The 15,122-nt window shown below is 29.3% G+C and overlaps 1 protein-coding gene across 1 annotated transcript; it reads left to right on the plus strand.

Annotated features, from left to right (window-relative positions):
- The first annotated feature begins 1,647 nt into the window (after nucleotides 1-1,647).
- LOC122272062 (zinc finger MYM-type protein 1-like) lies at nucleotides 1,648-12,032 on the plus strand. The gene is made up of 3 exons (XM_043055086.2): nucleotides 1,648-1,654; nucleotides 5,368-5,501; nucleotides 9,732-12,032. The coding sequence occupies exons 1-3, from the start codon at nucleotides 1,648-1,650 to the stop codon at nucleotides 12,030-12,032; spliced, it is 2,442 nt and encodes an 813-aa protein (XP_042911020.2).
- Nucleotides 12,033-15,122: the final 3,090 nt, after the last annotated feature.

Below are 15,122 nucleotides of genomic sequence, written 5' to 3' on the forward strand. Positions count from 1 at the left end.
CAATTATTTTATCTTATAAATCAACAATGCAGGTATTTTCTTCTTTTTTCATACCCAAATCCAAAAAAATTAAAATTAGTATTATCATCGAAGCAAGATTAATTCCTCGGGGTAAATATTATTTGATAAAATTGTATAATCTTGCAAGTTAATGATAATTAAATCATCTATAAATCAAAAAACAAATTTAATAATAAGAGTATAATTCCTTTCATAATAGCGTAAAAATAAGTTAGTTAAGAGAGCTGAAAAATTAGATATTTGTGGTATACCGTCAATTTAAATAAAAATATGGTTTCCGTTGTAAAGATAATTATTGATAAGGCTAATATTACCCAATTATCAAAATCGCAATTAGGGATATTTTTAAAATTGTAGTAATAACTCAAAAGAACATATTTTAATTTAGAAAGGGGAATGCTATTGAAGAGATCTTGGAAATTAAAATTCGGAAAAGAATTAATTTTATTTTGTTTAATAAATTCTAAAATTGGTTGATTATTGGTTTTAATCCGAGAAAAATTTCTTTAATAATATTGTCAATAATTTTATTTAAGTTGTTAGGGAAAATGGTGCGGGTTTAGTAAGGTAACTACTAATAGCAATATACAATATCCTTACTTATTTCTCGGTTCAAAATGTCATTTAGTTTCAATTAAATTTAAGGCAATCACGTGTGGGCCTAATACTTACCTAACTAAACCTGTCACCATTTATACATATTATTAATAATTTACATATAAATAATTTTTTAGTGTTAGATTGAGAACACATTTTAAACTAAAGGTTTGTTTAAACTCTTTCACAAATATAAAAATGATACAGAGTATGCATGATAGAATATGTTATTTTCATCAATTCATCCCTAAGAATAATCTGAAGATATGCCATCACAATTTAAATAATCTACAAATGGGATGACTCTCCCGCTTAGGTGCCCTTTGCTGTAAAATAGTTAAATTAGAACCGATTTCCCGCACCCTCAGTACCTTCGCTGGATGATAAAAGTTATTATCCACTGGCTAGCTAACCTCAGTCAGTGATGCTTAACTTAAGTAATATATTTACGACCATTGTGCGTTGTGATAATGTTATTTATCACAAGTTCATACTCTCCTTAAACTTGTGTTTTTTTTTTTTTTAAAATTTGCTTCACTTTTGCCTTTTAACTCTATTTTCTTGCTTATGGGTTTCTTCACTAACTTTCAATTTTTGAAACTTAAACTGGTTCTTAATCTGTACAATTAACGATGTACATGTTCAACTACTGCATATTTCATTATTAATTAGTAACATTTACAGATAATTATTATGTTTTAATTGCAAGCTTGAAAATGTATATTTTAATTCTCCGCTTAAATACACGCTTAATTTAAGCATATCTTCCAAGTGGGAGTTTGTTTTCGGTGTTGTGGTGTATAACATCATAAAATTTAATGAATATATTTTCATGTCCTATGGAATAATTGTGAATTGTTTTTTTTTTCTTCCGTTATATATGTGTTGGTGACTGTTTCTCAAAAGTGCCTCTGTATATCATCCGTTTCGCAATTGTTTTTACCTCGATAAGAAAAACAAAATAAAAGTATATCACACATGAACTGTTATTTTTTCATACATTCGATGCAGCAATGCTTTATTGTCGTCATGTTGGGTAAGTAGCCATGTGTTTATATCTTTGGGTTTATATAATAGTTAGCACTGATAACATTGGACTCACAAGAATGTCTTTACCTTACTTTCTAATATGCATTTATTTATTTATGCTTTTTTTGTTTCTTTTCTAAATTTTTCTATTTTGTTTTATGACTCAATAGATCGATTGGGTTATTCGGTTTTTTTTTATCAAAGCTATTTACTATCACTTTTCAGCCAATTTAAATGTAACTTAAGAATTAATATGTAACTTTATTAAGATGATTTGATTCATAATTTATTTTCTATCCCTCATGCATTCTTGTGGGTTTATCTTACATCAATCTGTCTTTGTTACTTTTCCTCAAATTTTACATGTTTAAATTCAATTGTCTCACCACATTTTTGAGGATCAATTACTTAATTTTTCCAAATCATGATAAATTTAGCATTTATTTATATAATTCCTAGTACGCATTACAATAAATTTTAAAACTTAAAGAGGCATATATATAGAAGATAGCAAAAAGGAAATCAGAAGAGAAATATGGATCTGGAACCCATTTATTTTATTCTTTGCTCCAAGATTTGAACAATAAAATGGCAGATATTGAGGTTTCTATGAAAGTATAAACTTCAAGCGGATCAACAATATTAAAGAAACCAAACTCATATTACTTACTTTACTCGCCTACAGTTTTAGAATTTATTACTCTATAAAGCATAGTCTTGCAGCAAATATTATAAATATCTTGAACTTGAATTTTTTGCAGAATGAAAATTGAATATCTATTTAACTCTAAGCTTGAACCTTTTTTTTGTTCAGTATTCACTTTCGAAACATTTTCGTTCGTAGAATTCCCAAAGTAGATCACAAAAATATTTTATTATTCGTCCTGGTAAAAGTGGAGTTCCGTATTCAAAAAATGTAAGGAATGTTGAGGGAAAGCAGAAAAGAGACAATGTGAATAGTCATATTGCTTTTCGTTCGATATAAACTGCGAAGCAATATTTTTCAAATTAGGGTGGCTTCCGTTGAAAAAATTTCAAGTATTCTAATCGCGTGAAGTGAGCCTTTTATCCTTTTGATACACGGTGAAAGAACGAGGCGACCATTCTTGTCATTTTAAAAGCGGAAATATGTATTTCCATAGTTTAAAAAAAATTAAAAATTACAATATATATGAGTTATATAACATATTTTTTTGTCTCAGTAGGTAAATAGAATTTCTTACAACACTAAGCTCTTATTTTTAAATTTTAAGAATACAAGTATTTATTATTTCCCCCCTAAAATTACAATTTGGAAGATATGTTTAAATTAAGAGTGTATTTATATGGACGTGGTTTAATCTATTAATGCAAAAATTTTAATTGAGATAGTAATGATATTAATAATTTAGTTTTTCTAATTCCATCTTGCACCGACCGCTGTGCTGACTTAAAATACTCTCAGTGATAGAAGGATCATTGATTTTGCTTCACCGTCGAGCTAAAATTGGTTGGTTCCATCAAAAAGTTCAATTGTGTGCTCCTATTCTTTATCTAGGAGTTCTCTTATCTTCTGGGGTAGGTTCAAAATTATAAAGCAACAAAGTTAGACTTTGATAGTTGTAAATTCAGAATTTGGTCGGGTGTTCAATTACGGTAATAAATAAATAATTTAATTTCACTAATTTATAATTTTTTTAATTACTAATATTTTAATTGCTTAGTAATAATATTAATACTGTAATTCTAGATTTTTTACATATCATAAATGTTGTTAAATAAAAAAAATAACCCCCCTATTCCATCTCACTCCCACTTCTTTCTTCCTCTTATGAGAATATTCCCCCTCATGTACCCACAGCTGTTACAAAATTACTCAAAGCGTAGTAGTATAAGGTCGAAATCAGCTTTCAATATATGATTTAAGTATAAGCAACTTCTGACTACGTAATGCAAATGATTACATTTTGCATTAGTATGAATTTCAGCATTGCTGTTTACTGAATTATAAAACATTTAGTTGTTGCTAATGAATGTTAAATTAAACTCGGCGAAAACAGCTAAAATTTTTTCTTATGTTTTTTTTTCTTTTAAAAAATAGTGTTTTATTTTAAGTTAAACTACTTTTGGGTAACTTACTCCATAAAAAAAATAATAATAATAATTGTCACCATTTTTGGTGTTGAGGTAAACTATTTATTTACAGTGCATATCGTCACGTTTTTTATTTACTTTTTCACTGTTGTAGTTTTATTTATTTATTTATTTTTACTGACAACACATTCTTATGCGCTTTAGAACAAATTTATGACATTATTTCAAAATCATTTCGTTTATAAAAAAAGCACATATCTAGTAATATATTTGAATTAATTATTTAAAAATTTTTTTTTAAATTTTAAATACATTTTTGCATGATACCTACGTTTTGTACATAAAATTGTATTTGGTTTATTTCAGAATCGAAAATAGTGGTAACTATACACCAAACTTCTTTATAGCATATACTGTATAGACATAGTTGTACATTTAAGCTTTGCCAATGACATCTTAACTTTCATCAAATTCCTCTAAAGTTCCTCACGAATATTCCAAAGAACATTGCTCAGTGACTTTATAATTAATTCAAGAAAGATATTCATATGTAGTTGAATGGAGGGCGGGATTAATTTATTGACTTCCACTTCTGCGATGGACATCTCCAACCAGAATACGAAGCAGAGACTAGAGACCATTCGACCAGAATTTTATGTGTAGATTCAGAAACAGAAATGACGGCATATTTAGCAATAGAATACGCAGCCCTCAAATAATGATCATTGAATTCATCTTCAAAAATTGAAAAGATGCTCCAAGTCCTATTGATTTAAAGAGTTTAGTGATTGTGTTTGAGTGTCTTTAGTGAGCGAAATTAAATTAATTTTTAAAATTTTCTTGGAATCATTTTAAATAACAACTGTCAATAAAGTTTAAAAAAAATACTTTATATTTCATATATAGTATAATATAAATATTTTACTTTAAATCAACGATAAAAAACTATTAAAAATTGTATGGTTTTTAAGGGATAAAAAATAATTGTCTATCGAACAAATAATAAGAGGTGTGATTTAATTTTTAAAAATAAATCTAAAGAGCTCTACCGTTAATGTTGAATGTACTTAAGGGAATTAAATATTTTTTAAACAGCGAATTTCAAGGATGTTAACAATTTGTTCCCAACTCTTTTAGAAATTGTTTCAATGCTGAACCATAATCTTGAGAACTGAAACCATAATGGGGGGAAAATTTGAAGCAACCATTTTAAGGTGTAAAATTGATTCATATTTCATTACACAGCATCCTGTAAATAAGTTTAAGAAGTACCAAGTTAAAGTTATAGCAAATTTGAACCATATAATGGTTGAATACATTCCAAACTTTTAAACAGAATAGTTTCACTAGCGCCATTTACTACGAGGATGAAAATGTAATTCCTTTCATTAAAAAGTAAATAATTATATGAAAAAATATAGTAAATTAAATTAAGAAATTTTTAGTTACAAGTTACGTAAGAGGTGCTTTACTTGAATGTTTGCTAAGATGCATTTAGTATATTCACTATGGAACTTTTAGTAACACGTTTGTATAACTACTAAGAAACTTCCTAAAAATCTTCAATAAAAAATTAAATTAAATAATAATAATAATAGAAAAAAATGCTACTGTGCATACTTAATTTATTTATCTGTTCACATACAGGCTTGTGTACTCATATAAGTACGGCATATAAGACTTTGTCAAGTAGAAAAACGACAAGAACAATTCAGAAAATAAAAAACTACAAGAAGATACAGAGTTTTGAAAACAGAAAGGCTCCAGCATGTTGGTTCCTGGTGAGGTGCTGTTTTTGCTAACATGTGTGTCTTTACTAAAAAAACACTTGACACTTGACACTTTACTTGACTTGCGTTTAAATTCTCACATTTTCATTGTTTACGTATCTTTTATTTCAAAGCGAGAACCAAAAATATAAAAATTCTTTTCAAATATTTGATAACATAAAAAAGCACAAGAAATTTATAAAAAAAATAACATTAAAATTTTTTTTTATATAAATATATTTATATTTAGATTACGAATTTTCGTCCGGCTTTTACATTGCAAGATGTATAACAGAAAAAAAAGCAAACAGAAATTAAAATATATATTTATGTTCCACATTAATTACCCTTAATATAAATTCAAATAATCATTGCCAAAAATGGAATTTAAAAAAATGAAATTAGTGTTTACAAGTTAATATTCAATCGAGGAGAAAATAAAAGCGATGGCAAAATCTGTCAAACCACTCAAATCCTCAAACTTTCCTCGGCAATCAAACAGGTTTTAATGCTTCGAATTCTACCTTTGATTCAATCAGTCCGAAATTTGTGAAAAGAATTCGGTTGCGTTTCTACGCTGTGTTCTACGCTGACATACTAAGTTGTTAGCCATAAAAGTGTTTAATTTTTTTTCTCTGCCATATTTGACAAGGATTCTTAGAATGAAAGGGGTGCAGGTCTCCGGGATGGGTTTACGTAAACACAAAATATCTATATACATTTTTCGACGGGACACAGTTAGTTTAAAATAATTATTAAAATCCTGATTTGTTTCAAATAGGTATGCATAAAGTTTTAAGTATGGCATATATAAGATTGTTTTGATTTATACGGTATTTAAAAAGTTGCTAAATTATGTTTATAATGTCTCAAAATTAATTATTTTGAGGAAAGTGAAAAATTTTAAAATATCTACTTTTTTTCAAAAGTGAACACTTTTGTGCAGAGTTAAAAGTACAAAAATTGTTAAAATATTAAAAATTATTTACAAGAGCAAAGAAAATGTGTACTCCTGTGATTAAATTTAACTCATCGACAAATAAAGAAAAAAAATATTTTGTTTTTTTATTTCCTTAAGCTTTCAAAAATTAAATTTCTAAATTTTTTTTAAAAAATTAATTATGATCACAACATTACTCGATTTCCAAAACTTTACTTTACTCAAGCAAAACTATTATAATTTATGCATATACAAAATTTTAATGAACTAGCTGAAACAACACTGAAAATGTCTTACACAGAAGCTCAAAATACCAGTTTGGATAAAAAAAAATGAGTTTAATGCATGCTGTTATGGTGGATACAAAAAATGTGTGCTACAGAAAAAAATTAATAACTTCGGAAGTTTTCGCAGGAATCAGCAATATTATGTTGTTAAATCAATCAGAATAAAATCTATCATAATATCGACTTTTTTTCTTCAAAAAATTTAAAATTTTTATCTGAAACATTCGTAATACCCCATCAGAACAGTTATTTCTGAAAACTTTACATTAAGAGTTCCCAATTCTTATAGCTGTTTAATCATTTTCGTTCCTCATAAATAACATGTTTTGAACTGATCGAATATAATAAACAATTGAAAATAATAAATTAAAATGAGTACATTGCATGTTTTTCGCTGATTAAGTTAGTTATTCTAATCGCTTATGCGCTTTTGATCCAAAAATACAATCTTACCTCTTTATTCAAATAAATTGTAATTCAAAATTATTAATATTACTAAATTCCATATTCGATATGTGTCTCCCTTTTCACTCACTCAAGATATCCTATCCACATTACCCTCCCCCCTTCTTTTATTTTTTTAGACCTTCAATAGAATGAGGTATTAAACATTCAAAACAGCTGTACGCTCAATTTAAAGAAGTAGTGTTGAAAAAAAATAAAATAATAATCTTTCACACGCACAATTGATTCCCCCTACATGGGCTTTTCCTCCCTCCTTCAAGATGTAACACCTTCATAAAGAAGGGGATTTTGTTTGGAATAGATTAATAGTTGTGGGAATACTGCAGAACACGCGTTCCTGAATTTTCCGTACTCTATTGTATTTTCTAATTGTAAGTAAATTCTTAAAGTATCACTCTATTTTCGAAAATAGTAAATGAACCGGAGTTGTTTGGAGTGTTCGATGTTTCGTTTTGCCGCATGTTATCTTTATTTCTTAGAAACTTATGAAGGTATATAGAAAAATTGACAAAGAGGAATAAAAAATAATAATCAGTCATGAAAGTTTAAAACTTGTAATACCACACGGGGCACTCTGCAATCTACAGAACTCCAGCGATGAGAATTGAACATGCTCTAAGAGTTAGCAAATAGCTCAGCATTGAGTTTTTTCGAAATTCAATTTCTTTTGAAACTTATTGCAATTTTAAGTGCTACTTTCGCGAATTGTTTCTCGATTTTTACTTTAAACAATGATCATAAGAAGAAAAAATTAATTATCTCTGAAAATTTCTATTTTATGATAATTTTATTTATTCTTATTTTCTTTTAATATTTTTTTTTTCTTCTTTAAAGCTGAAAGTAAAAAAATAAAATAAAGTAAACGGGAATTACCAAAGCTTACAACAAATGCTATTTTTCACGCATTTTAGTGTAAAAAAAGGCGGTTGGATAGTGACTACTTACTATTAGCTTTATTATAAGTATACATACTATTAATAGTATTACTATAGCAGGGGTCTGTCCAGGCCGAATTTACTACCGTTTAGCGGTACCTTCTCAAATTCAATTTCAGGTAAAACGGTAGTTTCACAAATTCAACTTTAGGAAAAACGGTAGTTTCACAAAATACTTTTTCTTAAAATTTTGCTTTTGTATCCCTTAAGAAACGATAAATCTATATTTTTAACCATGTTTTTGTATTGAGTTTTTAATATAATTTTTAATTTTTCACAAATGATGTCTAAATTTTCACAAAATAGGTACCTTTCAGAAAAACCTAGACAGATCCCTGTATAGTAATAGTAAACAAATTGCATTGACAAAAGAAGTATTTGTTTTCAAAGCAAAGGTACTGAAAAATAAGTTCCAAAAATAATGAAATACTTTAAATAAATGATAAAAACTATACTTTAAGTGAGAAGAAACATTTATATGCATGTATTATTTCTCTTAAAAATCAGTTGTATATATTGACACTCTCGGAATGTTTATTGTGGTGTAGCAAAATCATCATATAAAATATGCTATTGTTTTAAAGAATGATATGTTGCCTGACTTAAATGTGTTAATAATGTTTGAAAAAATGCTTCTTTTTTTGGAAAATTTGGAAAAATATATGTAAAAAAAGCACCTAAAAAAAAACTACCACCCAGAATAGCTTTCGATCTAACAATCGAATCTTCACGTTCTAGGACTCCATCTTAATGGTTTGAAACTGTTATCTCAAATCTGCTAATTAATTAATGCAGAAATTATTTAGTTTACGATACCAGACACAAAAGCGCACTTCCTCTGAATAAATGTACCCTTTTTTCAATGGATTCAGATATCTGACCCAGGGGTGTACGCAAGGGGGGGGGGGTTTAGGGGTTTAAACCCCCCCCCGCTTGAGCTCAGACAAAGTGAATTTACAAAATAATACAGACAAAAATAAAAATTTTAGTAGAAATTATGCGGGTTATTATTTTTTAAGACTATATATTTTTATTTGCCTTATGCCTACTTTTTTTTTCTCACGGTATTTCTCAGAATACTGATAAAACATTTACTATAATAGGGTTGTATTTTTGAAACCAAATTCACGTGATACTGTTACGGGCGAGCCCCGATCACTGGTTCCTTTCTGACCTGCCAGTCGCGATAGTTTTCGAGACTGGCTGGCATTCGCGAGGTCTGGAATCCTAGACGTTCTGTCGTCTTTGAGACAATTCGAGAATTTTGTAGATGCGGTTAAAAAAAATTATATGAAAGGGGGTTACATTTATTTTCGATTTTAGTCAGACTAAGAGTTATCTCTGCCGCTTGTCCTTCGGAGCTTGTTTCTAAATCTGTTTTGTTTTGGAGACTCTGTGCTCGTTGAAGTTATTCATTCCAGCTCGAAACTTTGAGATCGTAGCTTAGTGGATATTTCTGTGCCAATATATATGTATATATTTTTGCTGTTCTTGGATCTTTAGGATGTCTAAACGCAAGAATTTAACAATTTTTAATTACTTTGAGAAAAAATCACGACCTGAAATTAGTGAGGTGACAGCATCTAGTACCAATGTAAGTTTTTCTGTTGAACAGAAATGTGATACTTCCGTTGAAGAAAACGTTTCTAGCGTAACAGAATCTGATGAATGTGAAAGCGGCCCTCAAAGTGTTACTTCCCACCCATATGACATTGGACTTTTTTCAGAAGATAATACATGCGAGGATAAAAAACTGGATATACTTAAAAATGTTTGGGAACCCAATCCAGCATTTGTTTTTCCTGAAAAAGGAAAAAGAAAATTGAAATTTCAGTACAAATGGCTTTATCGCTGGAAATGGCTTGCATATTCAGAGGTTAAGGGTGGTGCTTTTTGCAAATTTTGTGTACTTTTCGCCCCAAGTGGTGCCGGTTCTGGAAAGCAACCTTTAGGCCAACTGTGCAATGTAAAATTTGACAACTGGAAAAATGCTGTAGAGCGATTTTCTGAACACGAGAAATGTCTTTATCACAAAAAATCGATCGAAACTGCTGGGACATTAAACGATATTTTATTTGGAAAGATGAAACCTGTGGATGAACAAGTTGACAGTGCAGCAAGCAGAAGAAAATTAGAAAATAGAAAAAACATTACTCCAATCATTGAAACCATCCTATTTTGTGGAAATCAAGGTCTCGCTCTAAGAGGACATAAGGATTCGGGAATAATTGCTGAACAACCAGGTGAAGAGAACGACGGAAATTTTCGGGCATTGCTTCGTTTCCGGAGTAAGAACGATTCGACTCTTAAGAACATTTTAGAGTCAAGCAGAAAAAATGCTCAGTATACCAGCCCTCGATTTCAGAACGAAGTTATTGAGGTTTGCAATATTTTAATCCTGCAAAAACTAGTCAGCAAGATTAATGATGCAACTTGCTTTTCCATTCTTGCAGATGAAACAACTGATATTGCAGGTATAGAGCAATTATCGTTATGCGTTCGATATGTCGATAAAGAAAATTTTAACATCACCGAACAGTTTTTGCAATTCATTCCGGTGCATGACTTAACCGGAAAAGCAATAGCAACAACAATATTAGACCAATTACAGTCTATGAAAGTTGATATAAAAAAGTTACGTGGACAGGGGTACGATGGTGCTGCATCAATGAGTGGAAAAATTAATGGTGTACAAGCCCACGTAAGAAGTATTGTCCCATCAGCACTCTATGTACATTGCTCTGCTCATAGCCTCAATTTGGCTGTATCAAATGCATGCGAAATAACTGGCATTAGAAATTGCTTAGGGACAATTAAAACATTATACGACTTTTTAAATACGCCAAAAAGACAGTATGTCCTATCTTCAGCAATAGAGGAGATGGAAACCAGCTCTAAGAGGGAGAAAATTAAACAGCTATGTGCAACCCGTTGGATGGAAAGATACGACTCAGTAACCGCTGTGGTGGAACTTTTCGAGCCTATCGCCGAAACACTACAAAAAATATCAGAATGGAAGGATAAGGAATCAGCTACCCAGGCTAATTCTTTACTGTGCACAGTATCTAATTGCCAGTTCGTAATATCTCTTTTGTGCATTTACAAAGTTTTCACCATAACAATCCATCTCTGTAGATACCTACAAAAAACAAGCATAGATTTGATAGAGGCAGTGAGTCTTGCAGAAGATGTCATTAAAGATCTAAAATTAATGCGTGAAAATGCCACTGAAACATTCTCTGAAATATTCAGCTCTTCTTCTCTTATGCTAACAAGCATTGGATCTTCCACTTCCATGCAAATCCCTAGAATAACAGGAAGACAGAAAAATCGCGATAATTTTCCCTCATCGACACCGGAAACATATTTCAGAGTTAGTGTTTTTATTCCATTTATAGAAAATTTTATAACACAATTAAACTTAAGATTTGTATCGCATCGTGATATTTTGAAAGGATTTCAGTGTCTTCTACCTGCCGATCCTTTCATTTGCCAACCTTCAAACATAAAGGCTTTTGAAGCATTAGTGGAATTTTACGCTGGAGATTTGGATACCTGTAAAGAAAGCCTTAAGTCTGAACTAAAACTCTGGTATAAAAGATTAAAAAGGATTAGTGAAGACGGAGGTAGTGTTCCAAAAACTGCGGCGGATGCTCTTGGAATGTGCAATAAAGATATAACACCAAACATTTTCAAACTCCTAGAAATATTGGTCGTTCTACCTGTTTCAACGAGTGCAAACGAAAGATCCTTTTCGACTTTGCGCCGTTTGAAGACTTATTTACGCAACTCAACGGGAAATAATAGAATGAATGGATTGGCGCTCTTAAGCATTCATAGAAAATTTACCCCAGCTGTCGAAGACATTTTAAACGAACTTGCAAAAAAACCCCGTCGTTTGGATATTACAGTATAAATCAATAAATTTTTAGCGTGTTTGTATACTGGTTTAATTCCCTATTTGTTGGTAAGTCATTTTTTAGTTAAATTCATTGGTTTTCTATGGAATATTCACATTTATATGGTTATTATTTAGGTAGCTGTTACAGTATGAGTAGTTTTTTCTGGCTTGATTTATTCCTACTTTTTAATAAAAATAAAATATTTTACCTCTTATTATAAAAAAAATTATATTCTTAAACTTAAAAAATAAAAACAAAATTTAACTAAACAATGTTGTCGAAATAAAAAGTCAAAATTGTCTAGCTGTCTAAATTAGGGAAGTAATAGTGCTTTATTACATACTCGAATTTCTTTTTGTAATTTCTGAAAATTATGAACAAAAAAATCCTTGAAAAAATTCTGCGTACGCCACTGATCTGACCCCCATATATAAGGAGTAGCAAACTGAAAATATGGATCCCATAGTTAGGTCAGGAAAGTGATACAAAGTTTCGACCCTCTAATGTTAAATTTTTTTTTTGTGAATTTCGTTATATTTTGTGAATTTTTTAAGTTAACTGAAAAGTTTTCGCACACAATTATAAAATTCGTTTATCCAAAAGTAATTCAATGCAGAAAATAATTAATAATGATTATTTTACTTAATAATAGTTGAACACATTTTGATTTGTAAGGTAACTAATTTTTTACATCATTTCAAAGTATCTAAAGTAAAATAAAAAAATTTTGCAAATTTACGACTTCTATAAAATTTGATTTCTGGAGGAAATGTTCAAACGATTTCGCTCAAATTTTGTATTTGCCATGCAAAATTAGATACTTTCAAATGGTGTAAAAAATTTTTTTTACACCTGCTTAAAATTTCTCTGACTATTACGAAATAAAACAATAAAAAATAATAAAAATTTTCTAACATTTATTTTTTGTATGGAACTATCTTTAAATATACGAATTTTATAATTGTGTGCATAAATTTTTCAATTTAAAATGTATTGTTTACAGTTTAGGATCTGGGTATTCTTTAAACTTAAAGAAATTTATAGCAGTTAAAACTCTTTCTACTTTGAGGAAAAACTCAAAAAAATCGAAATCATTGGCTCACATAATTAATAATAGCAAATATGAGACGGTTTGATTTTGAAAAAGCTGTTAATTTAATTTATTTTCTATCAAAGGTGCCATTGAGATAAATTATTTACTCAATTCTGAGGAAGACTTTTGGTTTTTAACATTAATAGTTTTCAATTTCATATTATTTTGGTATTTGTGCTTATATATATATATATTCCGTTTATGTACACGTAACTTTTACCTTGGATTAAAGCAGAGAAATCGGAAGACTTGTTAAAATTAAAAGTCATTTTGAATGAAAATTAATTCCTTCATTTGTTTTAATTTTTTCATCCTTAATTTTATCACCTTTATCATGAAAACTTAATTAATATGATAAAGTTAATTCTACTTCATTGAATTACTGCATATTTAAATATTTTAAATTGTCTAGATATTTTTTTCTTTTTATATATTTATTATTTTTACCTTGGACTAAACCAGAAAAATCAGAAGACTTGTTAAAATTCAGAATCATTTTAAAATAAGATCCAATTTCAGAAATCAATCTCTTTTGCGTCCTTCATTTATTTTAATGTTTTTATAATCATTAAAATTAAATTAATATGATAATGCTAATTTTTCTTTTTTGTATACTGAAAATTTATATTCATGATTAAATTCCAATCTTTGCCAGAATCAAAATGCTGATCATAAATTATTCTTATTTCAATGTTTTTGAGGAGCGAAAAACCATTTAATGTCATTATGATTAAAATGTATCTATAAAATTTATTGCTCAGTATTCACAAATTTAAAGGAGTAAAATTACAAAATTCATTAATTAATTTTTTTTTATATTTTAATACACTTTTATTCTTTTTAATTTGTTTCCGATTGATAAATAATTTTTGTTAACTAAATTGGTGTGAATGTAATAGCTGAAGCATAGTCGTCCTAAACAATGGAAATGGTTTAGATAATTACAATTAGATAAATTACAATATTAAAATAATACAACTAATTTTGAAATATTAAATCGGATTGATGACATTGCATTGGTTTACCCCCTAGTCAGAAAAAAAAATTTGCACGCCACTGAGTGTAGTGAAGTTATTGTGAACTAAAATTTTTCTTCCTCTTAGGGCAGCACAAAAATAAAAATGTGCTATCTCAACAATTTCAAAAATGATTTGCGATTGTCGTCGTTTCAATCGCCAAACTACCATTCCAATATACACAAACGTGCCAAAATATTATATTAACCTCTTCGGCTGTTTTTGCTAACGAGACACAATATTCATGGTCTATTTGCAACAAACATGGCCTATTTGCAAACGCGCTAAAGCATACAATTAAAAAAATAACCCTAACGCTTCTTTAACTTATCCCCAACTTGGCCATAATTAGTTGCGGTCTGTGCTTTCAATGATGTTACCTTCGTTGACATCATTGAAAGCACAGACTGCATAGTACTATATCATAAAAAAACGAGAAATGGGATTTCTGCTAAACTGAAAGAAAATCATCGCCAAACTAAGCCCCCCCCCTCGATTCTACATTAGAGCCTCTAAATCTGTAACTGTAAACGAGATGCAAGTTACCACAACTTTTATTTACCTTTTTGTGGTTGGTTCTTGGTTTATTTACATACTTATTCCTTTAATTACAAATCCCCAAAAATGAGAGCCTCTTCGAAAATGAGAGGGGCCCCCTATTGTAACCTTTTTAGATTCAGTTTATTTAAAATTAGATATTTTAAAATCAACGAAAAGAAGCAAAAAAGAAAAGTTAGTGGTAAAAAGCGAAATTAATGGCACTAAAACTTTTAGGAGAAAAGTAAATATTCGCCATACTGTTAGTGACGCCTTTGATACTTATTTAATCTTGGTAATCTATATATATAAAAATGAATGTCTTTGTGTGCGTCCTTTATAGACTCCTAAACCATCCGAGAGAAGGAGATGAAATTTAGTATACAGATTGCTTCAAGCACGAGGAAGGTCACCGTCGATATTAGAACATTCTGCGACGAATCGTTCTTGCAGGATGA

The sequence above is a fragment of the Parasteatoda tepidariorum genome, chromosome 1 (assembly GCF_043381705.1).
Source record: "Parasteatoda tepidariorum isolate YZ-2023 chromosome 1, CAS_Ptep_4.0, whole genome shotgun sequence".
NCBI classification, from domain to species: domain Eukaryota; kingdom Metazoa; phylum Arthropoda; class Arachnida; order Araneae; family Theridiidae; genus Parasteatoda; species Parasteatoda tepidariorum.